At 39.2% G+C, this 17,448-nt stretch overlaps 1 protein-coding gene across 1 annotated transcript in view; it reads left to right on the top strand.

Annotated features, from left to right (window-relative positions):
* The window catches only part of SGCZ (sarcoglycan zeta), a 444,274-nt gene that overhangs the window by 404,585 nt on the left and 22,241 nt on the right, over positions 1-17,448 (top strand). Inside the window, exon 5 of the mRNA XM_004696179.2 lies at positions 9,624-9,696. Coding sequence (XP_004696236.1) covers positions 9,624-9,696 — 73 coding nt within the window. The remainder of the gene's footprint in view (positions 1-9,623; positions 9,697-17,448) is intronic.

Here is a 17,448-nt window from a genome sequence, read left to right as displayed (position 1 = left end):
ACTATTTGTATTTCCTGACAATCATGTGGAATAGATATGTGTGTACTATCACTACCACAGCTCAAACTCTTTAAAATATTAAAATTTATCCTTAGAATGTTTAAAATTGGACAAACTCAATGGAAAATATTATTTATTTTTTGTTAGCGACTTTAGTTGGCTTTGAGTAGATTCAATTTATAGCAATACATAATTTGATTTGTAAATGAAAACTAATGTGCCGATAAACTTAATATCTATTTCACATGCAGCAATTATTCAAATGATGCAAGAGTATCTGCAAGATATCTGTAGATACAAGAGTATCTGCACAAAGAACTCTCTAATAAGAATGAAGCACACAGAGTCACAGCCATCTACCTTTGTCAGTAAAGTGACCTCAATGCAGTTTACGTTTTACTCAATGTTTACAACGTTACCATGCAGCCCAATCAAAGTGAAGCCAGGCTGGACATAATTTATTTCTTCCAGGGAGTTCATTTGAGCTTTGCTTGATCTTGTTTCACAAAATATAAGATAGAATCAGTAAATTTCTTGAGTTTCTAAACATAATTTAGAGTACTGGAATAATGCACTCATAAGAATCACTTGAAGATAAATTTTCATTTTCAAATTCAGCATTAAGTCTATGTTATTTGCTACTTTTAAGGAATACCCAAAATCAAACTCACTGCCATTGAGTCAATGCTGACTCATAGACACTCGATAGGACGGTAAAAGTGCCCCGAGAGTTTGTTAGACTGTAACTCTGTGTGGGAGTAGAAAGAAGTTCTCTGTCAGATTGGCTGATGGCTTTGAACTGCTGACTTTGCTGTTAGTTAGTAAGAAACAGACATTTTCTATGGACTCATGCTTTGATATGGCCTACAGAAGTGACCTCTTATGAGTCATCACATCTATGAGCACAATTTGTACAATTCATATTATTATTATCATTTCAATAGAACTAGCTATTTATTTAATTTAAATGGTTCTCTCAGCCCCACTCCCTCAGGTCTGTAACTTTTCTCTGAGTGTGGTTGTGACATTTTATTTTTAGGTATTTGTAAGAGTTAGTATCATAGCTTATGACTTAAAATGTCTTTAAATATAAAGTATAATCAGAGATCATAAGGACTATTCCTCCCTTCCAGCAATGGAGAAGATAACATCCTTATTCTATTAAGTGAAGATCCACCCTAAGAAAGCTATCTAGCATTATTATTTTGGGGGGCCCGCTATCGGTATTTGCTCTTTTCATTTTTCTGATTACTGCAATCATCAACAAATCCTATTCAATGGTCAGCAAATTATATTTTCATTATATCTTAAAATATATCATTATATAGAATAAACAAAAAATAAGAGACTTGGCCAACAAGTCTCTACTGATTTATAAAAGTATTATAGACCAAAGTAGAACTAAGTATTTCCTGTGCTTTAGTGTAGCTTGTGAGCATGATCCACCAACCTTTGATTTGAGAAAGTGCTTGACCACTATTTTAAGTCCTTCTTTTAATATCATAACTACTTTAAATTTTACTAAACAATATTTAGCACCTGCCCAATCAAGCAGGGCTTTGTACTCATGTCTTAAGCAGTTTCTAGAGAAATAAAACCAGTAAACCTCAGATATGTATATATCCAAAGTGTTCTAGACCAAGGAAAAGGGTCATAGAGTTGTAGAGTGGGGTAAGTTTCCAGGGATGGCTCAGATGACAGGCTAGAAGCCTCTCTTGCCTCATATGCTCCAGGAGTTTGTAGATGGTAGGCTTCTGGCTGCAGAGGTGAATTAATTCAAGGTCAAGATATAAGATGGCTGGCTACTGATGACTCCCAGCATCAGATACAATACAGGAAGTTGCTAGCTCAAGTCCAAAGAACTGGAGATCAAATGATGGTCCAGCTACAGTATTCAGACCCAGAACACAAGCACACATGTTCTACAATGTCCTCTTATGTTGGACGCAGTTCACATTCCTGTAGAGATCACATCACGGGTAAGTTACTATCTTAACTGTCAACCAACCAGAATCCTGGCCCAGCCAAATTGAGATGAAACCTGAACTAACATAGTCTATATATTGTCAATTTAGGATTAGTACACATCTCCTTCAACAATCCTATATGGTTTCTACAACTGAAAATCTCCATAGGAATAGATAGTCTCACTCTTTTCCTGGGGAGCAGATTGTGGGTTTGAATAACCAAAGTTTTGGTTAGCGGTCCAACATTTACCCAACGGCATCACTAGATCTTCTCTAAAACACAAACTTACAAAATCATAGTCATAACTACTATGCATGCAAATGAAATGCACTAACCTCATTTGTATCTTATATAAGTGAGGAAAAAACACATATTTAAAGCATCCATAGTGGAAAATACTCATGACAATTGTATTCCTTATTTCTGCAAAGGATCTCATGGCCAGAGCTGGTATTTGCAACCATTTGACCACCATTTGTCACCACCCACTCCATATTCCTTTTGCCCTCTGCAAGTATCTCAGCTGGTTGTGGTTCTTTGCCTGGTATGGAGACCAAACACTCATTCCTTAATATTGTTGGCCATTGGTAGTCATATGAGATTTGAGTTGCTTTACTATACTATTATCTTAATCACAGGGCTTGACAGTTCTAAAAGGCACCCTAAGGTATCGCCTAGAATACAGACATAGTCTTCTTTATCTCCATTGTGTAATATCTGTCTAATTTATCCTTTGTAATCAGGATCAAGCACACTAGTTAATATAGTAAACCCCTTCTTGGCCTGTGGGTTCAGGGGATTGAAGAGTTCAATATTTGGGTGTTCTTAACATCCAGTTCAAAGGAATAAGTGTTGGGTCTCCCTGTGGGAGTTTTCCAAACTTTTGGACTAAGATTTCCAGACCTAAAGAGCACAGAGTCTCATAAATAGGAAGAAAAACATTTGCAAATGAGTCCTACTCAGTGAGTTTTACTCAAGAGCAGTACTTAATGATGCAACCAGCCTTATATAGTAAATGCTGGCTTAGAGCCTTTGTATCCTCCTGAAGAACATAGCTCCAACCCTGAAAGGTATCGCCACCAAGCTGGCACCATAATTATGTCTTTACAAGGCCATTCTGTTGTTCTATCAAGACAGCTTCTTCAGGATGATGATAAACATGTTTAGACCAGTGCATTGCATAAACCTATGCCCATTGCTTCACTTCATTTGCTATGGAGCGATTCCCTTAATCTAATGGTGAATGCCGTTAATGTAAGCTCACAGATGATGTTTTTGGTACAAATGTTGATGGAAGAAAGGGAAATATATATGTGTCTATTTTGGTAAAACAAACACTTCCCTTTACATGATAGAAGTGCTTCAATATAATCTCTCTCCAACTGGGTTGCTGGTTGAATTCCCCTAGGAGGATATGGTCCCATATCTCAGACACTATTGGTCTCTGTGGCCAGCAGATTGGGTACTGAACAGTGGCAGTAGCCAAGTCAGCTTTGGTGAGTGGACATACATGTTCTGGGGTTCAGGCATAGCCACGGTACCACACCAGGGTGGTCTCAGTTTGTTCATAAACCCGTTGGGCAAAGGAGTTGTTGGGGAAAGATCACGACTGGGTTCTAGAGAGCATGGTATCTATCCACTTGATTGTTAACATCTCCTTCTGCCGCAGTAACAATGTGGCAGCATTCCCTTGAGACACAATCATATTTAAATAGCGAACCACTATGAGCAGTCTATCCTCAGACCTCTTTCCCATATTTCTTTTTTTCGCCAGTTTTCCAACCATGATTCTTCCAATCACTGACCATCAAGTATGTAGTGAAGTGACTATTCATCCCAGGAATTAGTGTGTGTGTTGTGGTGCTTGTTGTTGTTTTTTGTCTGTTGTTTTTTTTTTTTTTTTGGTTTGTTTTTTCCCCTTAGTTTTTTTTTTAGTACTGTCTATGCTCCAATGAACCAATAAAATAAACTTTTAGATCCTTTCCTAACATCTAAAGCTTAAACACTCAGTGAAGAATGTGGGCTTAGTGGGCCCATATAAACAAACTCAGATCCAACTTTATATTCCCTGCAATGCTATCTCAAGCCCGTAATCACCATTCCCATGCACATTCTTCAGGTTTCTGTTTGTACGTCTCAGACAACTCTAGCAGTTTCTTAGGAGTTAAGCACACCTCTTTCTGTGTAACCCTGTGTATTTCACCTTTTGGAGATCCCTGGAAAATAAGTCTAATTATAGATCTAAAAGCACTAATGGATAGTGAAGGTGTTTTCTGGGAGAGCTTTATGACATCTGCCTCAGTTGATGCTTCAGAAAATGCCCTAGGTGCCTCAGATAATGCCCTAATCAGCAGGGCAAGCACAATTGGGTTTATCTCATCAAAAATGAGAGGAAAATGCAATGGTTTTGCCAAAATTGGATTGGAAGACAATGATGGACTAATCTTTTCAAATAGGGGATGCAGTGTTTTTGGCAGGAGTGATTTTACAGTTGATTTTAAGAAGCCTGTGGCCCCATCTTCCTGATAATCTATTTATGTGTCTCTATCCCAAGTTTCAGGATCTCATTTATTCTCAATCAATGCCCTGACTTTAACTTTAGACACCCCTGAGTTTGGGGATTCAGTTAGCATTGTAATTCAGTCACTCATGTGATATAACTCTGAATTTGGTTTTCACAAAATCAGCTTTGTTACCACAAGAATTAGGATTTTCTTTCTGGCACAAATAGAAACTGGGATCTTTTGAGTAGTGCTTGGCCTGTGACTTTGAAGCCCTGAGCTCAGCTCTTTTTTTAATCTATTGTAAATAATGCCAACCAACCAACTTTCCTATACTTCTCATCCTGACACAATTTCAGAAAAATAGAAAACCTTATCACCTAAAGCTTCACTTATCACCAATATTTGAGCTATTCATGGTGATATTTTGTGTATTAATATTGCTACCTCACCCTTTGGATTAGCATTGTGAATTTCACTAATGGAGGCCGAGTTATTGGTGTTAACAAAGGCAGTTATCCATTACTTTAGAACTAATTCGTCTTGAGAAAAAATGATACACTCCATCATTTCAATTTCATTTCTCTAGAATTACGCTTGTACCTAATGGCTTAAGCTAGATTCTCTAGCGCAGCAAAAATAGTTAACAGGGACACTTATACACAGAGAGGTTTATAACAAGAAAATGGCTCACACAAGTTTAGAGGAGGTAAGTTCCAAGTCAGATGCCAGGCCAGAGACTCCAGACTCATACAGGTAGAGGGGCTGATGGATCCACGATCTACTGAGCCTATGGCAGGCTTCTGGCTATAATGGCAAATGAATCTAAGTTCATCAAGTAATATTGCAGGCCACTGGCTCAAGTCCAAAGAACCAAAGTTCATGTAGCTTTGCTAGATGTAGCTCTGCTGTCCATCCCCCATTAAGGAGGCTAATAGTAAATTCATGTAATTGGTTCCCCCTTTCTACCCCACATTCCCTCCACCCTCCAGGCATCACCACTCTCACCACTGGTCCTGAAGGAGTCATCTGCCCTGGATTCCCTGTGTTTCCAGTTGCTATCTGTACCAATGTACATCCTCTGGTCTAGCCAGATTTGTAAGGTAGAATTGGGATCATGATAGTGGGGGGCAGGAAGCATTTAAGAGCTAGAGGAAAGTTATATGTTTCATCGTTGCTACCCTGCACCCTGATTGGCTCATCTCCTCCCCACAACCTTTCGGGGTGTCCAGTTGCCTGCTGATGGGCTTTGAGTATCTACTCTGCACTCACTCACCTTTACAATGATGTGAATTTTTGTTTTTTGATGCTTGGTACCTGATATCGGACAGTGTAACTTATGACAAAACAATTATAATTTATGAATTATGAAGGTTTCATGAGGTAGGGGGGAAGATGAGCAGCTTATATTAAGGATAAAGTAGAAGGCAAATGTTTTGAGAATGATGAGGGTAACAAATGTACATATGTGCTTGACATAATGGATGTATGTATGGATTGTGATAAGAATTGTACGAGCCTCCATTAAGATAATTTTTTTAAAAAATGATGTAACTTTGATCCACGGGAAAAAAGAGCAGGTTTTTCTGTAGGGTTCAGGGTTTTGGGGTTACTTAATTAGGCCACACTCCCCAAGAAAATTACTGTGCTTAAATGTCAAACTACTGAGAAACATGACCCAGTCAATTTGACATAAAACCTTAGCTATCACAAACTACTAACATCTTAAACATTCTTTTTAGGATTCCATGGTTTCTGTACCCCAAAAAATCCACTGTTGTTGAGTGGATCCAGATTCATAGTAAACATATATGCCAAGCACAGAGCTACTCCTTAGGTTTCTGAATCTGTAAATGTTGACTGGAACATACAGACTCATCTTTCCCACTCCAAGGTTTGAAATGCTGACCTTTCAATCAGCAGCCCAGCATCAAGCCCACAGTGCCATGAGGGCTTTTATGGTTTTTATAACTCTAAAATCACTCACTGTCATAAGTCAAGGCTGACTCCTAGCTACCTCCTGGGAGTCTCCAAGAATGTAACTGCTTATGGGAGTAGAATGCCCAATCTTTCTCCCAAGGAGCTGCTTGTAGTTTTGAATTACAGCTCACAGACCAACACATACACTAGCATGGCTCCTATGGTTTCTATAAAATGTAAGAGTTCATGACACACATTCTAACTTTTCCCCATATGAGAATAAATCAGGTCTGTGCTTTTTACCAAATAATTGATGACTGTTGATCAGATGGGCCAGATAAAATGCACATGCCCAGTTAATTTTGAATTTAAGATAAACAACAAATAATGCTCCACCATAATTGTGTGCCCTGTATATATTCCATACAGAAAGAAAAAGGCATTTATCTAAAATTGTAAATATACACAACTCCCTATATTTTATTTACTAAATATAGAGACTTTACTAACCATCTAATATTTGTTACCATTCCCAAATCATTAAAAATATGTTTATGTTTAAATTTTTTTATACAATGAGAGTGCAAGACTAGCTCATGTGTTTTTTATGTTTCCAATCTGGATTCTTTAAGCTGTCATATGTGTTTTTATTTGTTGTTTTATCATGAATGGGTCCCTATTTTTCTGAAACCTAGACAAAAAAATAAATAAGGTCTGCAGTTAGGTATTTATATTGTTATACATACTATTCAATTTAGATTTTTGTGGAATAATTATATTTATTTTCCAAAGAATCTTTTTAAAATATTATTTCTATATTGAAATATAGAATCAGAATTTCACTCAAAAGTAAACAGTACTGCATAGTAAAACATCAGGTGATATTTTGCTTTTCAACATTGCTAATATATTTTCTGTTAAATTATTAAGTGTGCAATTATTTGTAGTGTTAGTTTTTTATAGTGTGTCACCTTGTCTGAGAAGTTTCCACACTCATAAACTAAAGGGATTTGAAATTTGAATTTGCACATGTATCCTTTCTGGAAATCGGGTTGTCTTTTAAATGTCAAAGAAGTATCTCATTGAAATATGAAAATTTGTACATTGGAATATTCTTTAAAATACTATCTTCACCTAAATAACAAAACAAGTTTTACTTAAAGGTGTTATTTCCTTTTAAAGACTCATCTCGGTAACAATAAGACCTCTATAGAAATAATTGCTCAAAATGGGTTTTTAAAAAGTCACTTAGAAAATAAGTATTATATGCCTTAATTTTTTCTTTAGAAAAATTAATTATATATAAGTATTCACACACATATGTAAATCAGAATTATTTTTCCATAGGGTTTTCAATACTGTTAACCTTTTGTAGACTAATTGACAGGCCTATATTCTGAGGTGCCTCTGGGTGGGTCAAAATCTTCAACCTCTTGGCTAAGAGACAAGTAGTTAACTATATATATATTATTACAACCTAGTAAAAGTAAAACAATTTTTTAAAAAGCAAAACTAATATTAACTAGTTTATAAATGTAAATCTATATGTAATCTCGTGAAATTACTACAGGCCAAAATTAATAAATTTTCCCTCAAAGCTGATACTATAGGTGAAACTATTTTGCATTCTTTGAAAAATATCTTTCTCTACAATTGAAGATTCAGGTCTGTATGGCTATTTTATTAAATATTTTATTAAATGTAAGTATTTTATTCTAATACTTTCCCCTATGCAACCAATTGTTTTTAAGGAATCTTAATGTTAGACCTAATTTCTTAATGGTGTTTTATTTATTGATTATTAAAATAATATGGCTGTTCATTTTATAAGGTTATTCACAATAAAATTCATTTTATAATTGTAGCTTTTGTATTTTTCAAGGACAATAAGCGAATGTAGGAGCCATTGATGGTGTAGATATGAGTTTCATACCATTAGACATCTGAAAGGAATAAGACCAAAAGGAATTAATGTTTATTCCAAATTAAATATCAAAAATATTTGTGGAAAATAACAAAACATAGAACAAGAATGTGAGTGAGTGTGTGAGAGATATTTTGTCTCCATAATCTTAAGAAAGAATAAAAGGACTTTTGGCAATTCATGTTTTAAAAGAAGATGTACTTTATTTGATCAGTTAAATGTGGGACAGTTCTGGGTATTTAGAAGTTAAATAGGGTCATTCAATGAACATTTAGCCAAAGTATCATTTGGTTGTCTGAGGAAAACTGCAGGGTATCTTCAAGTAACCATGATTCCCATATGTAATCAATTACTCATAGGAAATTAACTAAAGCAGAGGTTTTTTTGGAATCATTTTATTGAGGACTCATAAAACTCTTATCACAATCCATATATCCATCCATTGTGTCCAGCACATTTGTACATTTGTTGCCATCATCATTCTCAAAACATTTGCTTTCTGCTTGGGCCCTTGGTATCAGCTCCTCATTTTTCCCCTCCTTCCCAACACCCCCGCCCCATGAATCCTTGATAATTTATAAATTATTATTATTTTGTTAAAGCAGGCTTTTTAAGAAAGATTCTTAACTCCAGGGAGCTAAAAATAATGTGACATAGTTTCCATCGTTTGTATAATCAAAGGCGGAAGGTATGTATGAGAGGATAAAGGTCCCACAATCCACATCTGAAAATAATTCATAATATAAAACCTCAGAGTGTTCCATCCACAATTTCATTCATTCCCTTTGGCTTGTAGAAAGTCAACACTAAGTTTTGTGACATGGCCTTTCTTTAAATTCACCGAGAGAAAAGGCCTCGCATGGAGATAAGTCCTTATTCTTTGAACAGAGGGTGAAAAAACTCTTCCTGAATGTGACTTCTATCAATAACATAACCATAGGAATGGTTCATGTATTATGAATATTACTAGGTGGCCTTGAGGCAGTTCTGATTCACAGGTCCTCTACCTAAAACATTCAAGGTCCTCTACCTAAAACAGGACGAAATACTGCCTGGTCCTGAGCCATTCCCACAACCGTGGCTGTGTCTGAGCCCATGGTTGCTTTCATTGTGTCAACAGATGTCATTTAAATTGATCATGAGCTTTTCAATACTCTGCCATTTACAGACAGTAAATGAGTAATTAGACTATGTGTGTGTACTGTTTTCACCAGTTTTTCCATTTGGTATGAAAATGTAATATAGAAAAATAGATATGAAGGTCAGTGTTTACTGACTTATGCTGACTGCTATATTCATGCTTTCCTCAGGCACAGAGGGAGCAGTGTTCAGACACTCTGTGGAGACACCCCACATCAGGGCAGAACCTTCCCAAGACCTCAGGTAAATATTGGTTCTGGAAATTTTTCATTGTTTCAACTTATTGCTCTTAATATATAAAGAACTGGAAAAGAAAATGGGCCACATAAATGTCTGAACAAATCGCATTCTCTAGCTACATGGTAAGTAACCAGGAATGACATTGAAGGCAAGGAATGTCAACCAATGTACAAAACTTCTCTAGAATTTTCAGAACTCTAATATTCATATAATCCACCACTTTTCTGTCAGGTTGCCTTAACCGTGGTGGCTGCTGTGCTGCTGTAATACTGGTAACTATATTACACTAATTTAAAATATCAGCAGGGTCACGTAGGTGGACATGTTCAGTGGAGCACTCCAAAGAAAAACCAGATTAGGAAAAGGACTTTGCAATTGACCGTCCATAGGCCAGTGGAACCCATTTCTGAAGTATTACTGTAAGATTAGAAGGCACTCAAAATATGACTGAGCAAGGAAAATGCTTCCTCAAAGTAAAGTCAAACTGATGTGCACAGAGTAAAATTTAGGGGACTTCATTTGCTCATGCAGCTCAACTGAAAATGATAAGAAATAGCTGCAAGCATCCATGAGTAACCAGAACATGGACTGTAAGCTGTATGAAGCAAGAAAAATTAGAAACTTTCAAGGTGAAAAGTAAATCATGAAGATCAACATCCTAGTCATTACTGAACTGAAATTAACTGGTGCTGACCATTTTGAATCAATCATATTGTAAATAACAAATTGAGGAGGAGTGTCAGTCATTCCTTTTATCATTAAAAAAGAACATTTCAAGATATATCCTGAAGGACAACAATGTTGCTGATAGGATAATAGTTTTATACACCTGCAAGGAAGACCAGTTAATATGGCCATTCTTCACATTTACACATCAACCATGTATGTCACAGATGAAGAAACTAAGTACTTTTACTTACCTCTACATCCTGAAATTAATCACATATGCAGTCAAGAGGTTTAGATTATTACAGATTTTGGAAATACAAAAATTGGAAATAAAGATTAATCAGTATTGGGAAAAATGTGGCCTTGGTCATAGACATGCTGGAGATCACTTGATAGAATTTTGCAACCAGTGACTTACTCAGTGCCAGTACTTTTTGCAATACAATTGGCAACGAAATACATGGGGCTCACCAGATGGAATACATAGAAATCAAATCAAGTACATTTATAGAAAAGAAAGGATGGAGAAGGTCAATTTCATCAACAGAATAAGATCCTTAGCCAAAAGCAAACACACACACACACACACACACACATCAATTGCTCATGTGCAAGTTAAAATTGAAGCTGAACATTTTTTAAATAAGTCAATGAAAGCAAAAGTGTGAGTTCGAATATGTCTCAACTGAATTCAGGGACCATCTCTAAAATATATTGAGCACTAATAACCCCAGATTATGTGAGGTATGGGATGGCAGCAAAGAGAGGAACCATGGAGAAAGCAAAATGTCATTAAACAAAAGGAAAGGAATAAAAGACCAAGGTGGGTATCAGAAGAAACTCTGAAACTTGCTCCTGAATGTACTGTACTTAAAGAATATAGAAGAAATGATGAAATTAAGAAATTGAACAGAAGATTTCAAACTAATGTATTATGAAAAATTCAAAGATGAGGAGTCAGGAAGCCAACTAGAAAATTGAGTAGAAGAATTTGCTTGACATTTCTCAAACTGAAAATCCTGATTAAAAAAAGTCAAGCCTATAATTGCAATATTGAAAAATTCTATGTGAAAACTATTTAAACAATGCAAGAAACATCAAAAGATAATAGAAGGAATGTAAAATTCAGTACCAAAAATTGGCTGCTATTGAACTATTTCAGGGGGCAGCACATGATCAAGAACCAACGTTACTAAAGGAAGAAATCCAAACTACCCTGAAAACATTGCCAGAAACAAATATCCAGGAATTGATGGGAGTACCACTGATATGTTTAACAAAATGCAGTGATGCAAGTGCCTTCCCATTTATGCCAAGAAACTTGGAAGACAGATACACCTTGCCAACCACTGGAAGCTATCTATATTTGTGCCTATTCCAACAAGGTGATTCGACAGAATAAGAAAATGTGTTAAACAATATCATTAATAGCATACACAAGTCAAAAATAGTTGCAGTAGTACATAAATAGGGAACATCAAGAACTTCAAGTTGGATTCAGAAAAGGATGTGGAATGAGTGATATCATTATTAGGCTCACTGGAAAGATAAACTGAGGCCAGGCCAGAGGGACAAAGTTTATTCTGTGCTCTAGAGTGAGATTCATGGACTCCAGCAATGAGTTAGTGAAGTCTGCTGCCTAGGAGGGGCGGGAGAGCAGAGAAAGAGATGGGAGCCCTGAGCTCTGGGCGAGGCACCTAAGCCCCCAGCTGGGGGATCAAGAGGTTACACCTATCTGTGTTGAAGACCAAGTTTTTAAGCTGGTCAGGAGGGTAAACAAGAAAGGAGGGAGGCTGGAGCTAGAGCTGCAGGGGCTTAAACTGGCTCCATCTGCAAAATTGCAAGGCAGAATGGTATCTTGATCATTCTGTCTGATACCAAGGAGATGGCTCATTGTCCTGGAGCCCTTTTGAAACTAGCCATCTCAGCCCAATAAGAGCAGGTTACACTGCTCCTAATGGCCCCTCAACCCCCACCCCTAACCGGTACCTGACCTAACATACTGGATTTTGATGATAATGGGGCAATGCGAGTCTTCCTTGCTGCTTCCTGCTGGACAGGGGCAACGGAGGATTAAAAGCCAGAGCATGCTGGGTCAAGTTCAGTAGGCAGGGGGCTGTAAGGGTGTAAAAGAAGCTGGTTGGCAGTTAAGTTGGTCATGTCTCTTATCCTATTCTGAAGAAATTTGAGCTATTAGTTCTGAAGAAACAGAGAGCTATTAGTAACAAGAAACATATAATTGCAAGTGGCCCAGTTAAAGGAAGGATCCAGGTTAAAACGAGGTTTGGGGACATAGAGAGTGGTGAGCATTGTCTCCCCTGCAGATTTTAAGATCTTCAGCCAATTCGGTGAGGGTTTCTATGCTTTGTTCTAACAGCCCTGATTAATTAGCATAATAGCAGCCCTCTTCCCTTAGGTACAAGCGGGTGCTTCCCTTTCCTGCAGTTAGGGGATCTAAGGCCTTTTGGTTCTGGAGGCCTACCTGTGCTAGGGAAGTGAGCTGTCACTGTAGGGAAGCTAGAGAGACTAAGGTGGATTCTGTAGCCAGCTGGAGCGTCTCCTCAAAGTGCTGGGCCTGGATCATGCTGTGGCCTTTTAAAGCCCCACTGGCGAAACCTGATGCCATGACTGAAGAGGCTAAGTTAAGACCCACCATTATGGGCAAGAAGGCAGCCCTTTTTTGGCAGGAGACAGTGGCTGTATTAAGCGAGGTGGACTGGTGAAGGCCTAAATCAGGATTTTCAAGAAAGAGCAAATAGATTTCCTGCGTCCTGCCCCGAGGGAGTGAGAGGAGGAAATGACGCAACAATAAGTCCTGGAGCCTGTGTGAGAGAAGGTCTGAAGGGGTTATCCCAAGGTGATTTTAAGGGCTTCCTTGGTACGGGCGCTGTGGCTGCCAGGGAACGGAGACACAGGTTCTACCCCAGACCGTGCATACAGCTGTTTGGATAAATACCCTATCAGAGAGTAGGTGGGTCCCAGAGGCTGGATGAGGACCCCGATTGTCATGCCCTGCTTTTCGTTAGTGAAAAGAAAAAAGGGTTTGTCAGGGTTTGGTAAACACAGTAGTGGGGATTGTAAAAGCATTTCCTAGAGCTTATTAAAGGCTGCTGTGACCACCCCTGGGGAGTCCAAAGGTCCACCGGGAGTTGTCTTTGCTGCATTGTATAATGTTTAGCTATAAGGGAGAATGTGGGGACCCATTGTCTGAAAATTCCCACCAAGCCAAGAAAGGAAACGATTTGGTTAGCCGAAGTCAGAGGTTGGAGGTCCCTTACAACCTGGCATCTATCCAAAGTTGAACCCCAGTGGTGGGGATGAGGCACAGGCCTAAATAGATAATGGTGGTACCAGATCATTGTGTCTTGGAGGGAGAAACTCTAACCTTTAGAAGCTAAGAAGTTAAGGATCTGGGCTGTGTTGACCTTAGAACTGTCTAAGGAGGGGTTACACATGAAGGCAAAGGAATGCTGACTAGTTGGGTCAGGGGGTGGGGGTAAAAACGGCATCCTTTAAATTGAGGACAAGAAAACGGGCAGTGGAAGGGGAAGAAGGGTGTGGATGGCCAGATAAGGACGGGGGAGAGTAGAAGGGGAGGGAGGCAAGGTGCTCAGGCTGGTCAGGTTGGTCCAGTTGGCTGGGAAGAGAAGGGGGATTTTCCCAGGCTAAAAGAACCTGGGAAGGGGGACAGGAAATACAGAGTGCAGAAAAAAAGGCCTGGGCATAGGGAACCTCAGGCCATTTCTCAGTCCTTTGGCAGAAGTTACTTAGATCAGTTAAAATACTGAAATCAAAAGTCCCGTGTTTGGGCCATTTAGACCATTGTCCAAATTGTACTGGGGCCACTCGACCGTGGAAAAAAAGATGAGGCGCTTTGGATGAATGTCCGGCATCAGCCCGGGTTTAGTGAGTGTGGCCAGGAGGCACCCTAGAGGTGTCCGGGATTCAATTTTAGAACATTGATTACCCACGCTAATCTCCGGAGATCACAAGTCAAGACTAAAGGACCAGCATCCCAATCGTTTACCCTTGGCTATGGACCAGATGGTTGACACGGGCACCTCCACTGCCACGCTGGGTCGGACGGGAAAACCAAGGGCTATCTCTGATGGACAGAGGGGCCGGGCCGGCGGGGCGTCACCAGAAATAGACACCAGAGCATGGCTGAGGACCCCTGAGGCGAGCGGAAGGGGAGGGCGCCCCAAAAATGCACTGGGCAGATAAGAGGGGGCTCACTCCTCCCTGGTTTTTGGCGTCCAATAGTAGGCTTGCTGCAAATATTAACTGAGGCCAGTCCAGAGTGAAGGCAAAGGAGAAGTTTATGCTGCGCTCCCGGCGGAGATTCACGGGCTCAGCAAGGACTCAGTGAATTCGCGCGGCCGGGGAGGGAGGGGAGAGCAGAGAGAGAGACAGGAGGCCTGAGCTCCTGGACTAGGTTCACGGGCCCCAGTGGGGGCAGAGAAGTCATGCCTATCAGTGGTGGAGAGCAAGTTTTTAAGCTGATCATGAGGGAGGGGTCAGGAGTTGCAGCTGCAGGGACTTAAGCCATCTCCATCCGTGAAATTCTGAGGTAGGGTGGTGTGTTGATGGTTCCTCCTGATACCGAGGAGATGGCTCATAGTCGTCTCAGTCTAGTAAGGGCAGGCCAGGCTATTCCTAATGCCCCCCCCCCCCACCTCCACTGGTACCGGACTATCAACAATCATTACTGATGGTATATGTATTTTTGCTCAAAGCAGAGAATACCAGAAAGATATTTACCAGTGTTTTATTCACAATGCAAAGGTATTTGACTGTGTGGATTATATTGTGAAAATTAGAACATTTGTGGAAACTGTGGATAGAGACAGAGAAGCAGATGGACAGTTTGGACAAAACAAGGAAATGCTGCAAGGTTTTTAATCAGGAATGATGTGTGTCAGGGTTGTATCCTTTCAGCACACTTATTCAATCTACACACTTGACAAATAATCTTAAAAACTGGATTATATGCCTATGAAGAAAAATAAACCACCAGGATTTGAAAAATAAAATTAACAGCCTGTGCTATGTAGGTGACTCAACCTCAATTGCTATGAATGAACAGAACCTGAGGCCCTCACTGCTGATGTTCAAAGCTACCACTCTGCATCTGGACTGCAGCTCAATATAAAGAAAACAAAAATTCTCACACCTGGTACATAAATTACCTCATTATAAACAGAGAAAGATTGATGTTGTCAAGTTTCATTTTACTTTGATCTACGATCAATGATCTGATAAGCAATACTTGAGAAATTAAAGAACACATTGCATGGGGAAAATTTGCACCAAAAGTCCTCTTTAAAATCTTACAGAGAAAACATGCCACGTTGAGTACTGTGGCGAATGGCAATGGAGGGGGATGTACGTGACCTCCTCTAGCTTTTCCGTAGCCACACGGCAAGAGTCAGACATACTCCATCCTTTGTTACCTCTTCCTACACAACTGTTCCTCTCACAACAGTCTTCATCTAGGCTGGGTTCAAGAAATCATTGCAATGGCTACGCAGACAGGACTCACACTTTAGGGGTTTATTAGGGAAGTTAATAGGTCATTGCAACTCAGGATCAGCAACTAGTCATTGGTCTCTTCGACCAGCAGCCAAGTCACTCCCTAGTTCCCAAACTCTCCTCTGTTAGTGTCTCAGCCGTGCGAACTCTTGCCCTCTGCCTGTGTGGGCCAGGAAGTCAGCCTGCCTGTCACCCTGTCCCATGGTTCCATAGACTTAGCACTGTTCCTCTGAGTCTCCATGGCACAGTCTAGGGTGCAACTGGTCTAAACAGCTTCCACCACTTCAGAGAGAGGGCTTGAACGGGCTCTTCCAAGGTCATTGGGGTTTCTCTCTTCTGCTTCTGCTGCTATAAAGATGGCTCATCATTATAGCTATGGAGGCAACAATAAAAATGGATCAATCCCCTCTCTCATGGCTACACATGCCCTATTTGCATACTCACACCCAATATTCCGTAGGCTTTACAGAGACTTGGATAGAAGAGCCATAGGAGGAAATGTCACTCTACCACAAGTCATCTAAGTATATCTAAGGAGTACTTGACCTCACTCTGTTACTTTCAATTGCCTCATATGAATATGAAAGCTGAACAATTAATAACAAAGAGCAGAGAAAAAATGACGCATTTGAATTATGTTCTTGGCAAAAAATATTGAAAGGACCCTGCATTGCCAGAAGAACCATCTTGGAGGAAGCGCTCTTTAGAAATCGCTCTTTAGAAGTGAGGGTGATGAGATCTCATCTCAAGTACATTGGACAGGTTATCAGGAGGAAACAGCCCCTGAAAAAGGAAAGCAGAGAATCTGTGAAAACGAGGAACACTCTCAATGAGATAAATAGACATATTGGTTTCAGCAATTGTCACAAGCAACAATTGTGAGGCTAGTGCAGACCAGAGAGCAGTCCGTCTATTTTAACTAGAACAGTAGTTCCTAACAGAACACCTGCAGAGACAATGACCAGAGAGTTGAGAATAGAAAATGGTTTCGACTCCACTATTCATCTAATGGTTGGTCATTTGTTTTTGTTTGTTTGTTTGTTTTCTAATCATTTTATTTCTAATCATTTATACAACTCTTATCACAATCTGGTCATTTGTACCATAGCACCAAGAAAGAAAGCCCTGCTAATCTGAATACAGAAAAATTAGTCATGAAGATTTATATAAACTTTATATAAAATGAAATATATCAAAACGGGAGATTGCATAAAAGAAAAAGGAAAGGTCTGTAAAGAGGAAGTTGAGAGGAAAACTGACAAAGACAGAGGATGCATAAGTATTTGACACACATAATGAAATGTATTACTTGTGTAGGCATTGTAGACTGGGAAAGAGGCGATCAGAAGAAAGCTATCACAGGTCATTGAGTGTTATATAGAGGAAATACCGAAACCAGGTAATGTCAGTAGTAATCAGAGGGATGAGCTTAATTGTCCTATGAATGACTCTTCAAGCTAATATTTTCCATACAATAAGCCTACTTTCTAGAATAGTGTTATTTGTAAAAGAAAAATTCTTTCTACTTAAAAGAATTGTGAGAAGACATCATTA

This window comes from Echinops telfairi, unplaced genomic scaffold (assembly GCF_000313985.2).
Source record: "Echinops telfairi isolate 266 unplaced genomic scaffold, ASM31398v2 ScPeMD7_9;HRSCAF=40, whole genome shotgun sequence".
NCBI classification, from domain to species: domain Eukaryota; kingdom Metazoa; phylum Chordata; class Mammalia; order Afrosoricida; family Tenrecidae; genus Echinops; species Echinops telfairi.
This window is presented reverse-complemented; position numbering and strand designations above follow the sequence as displayed.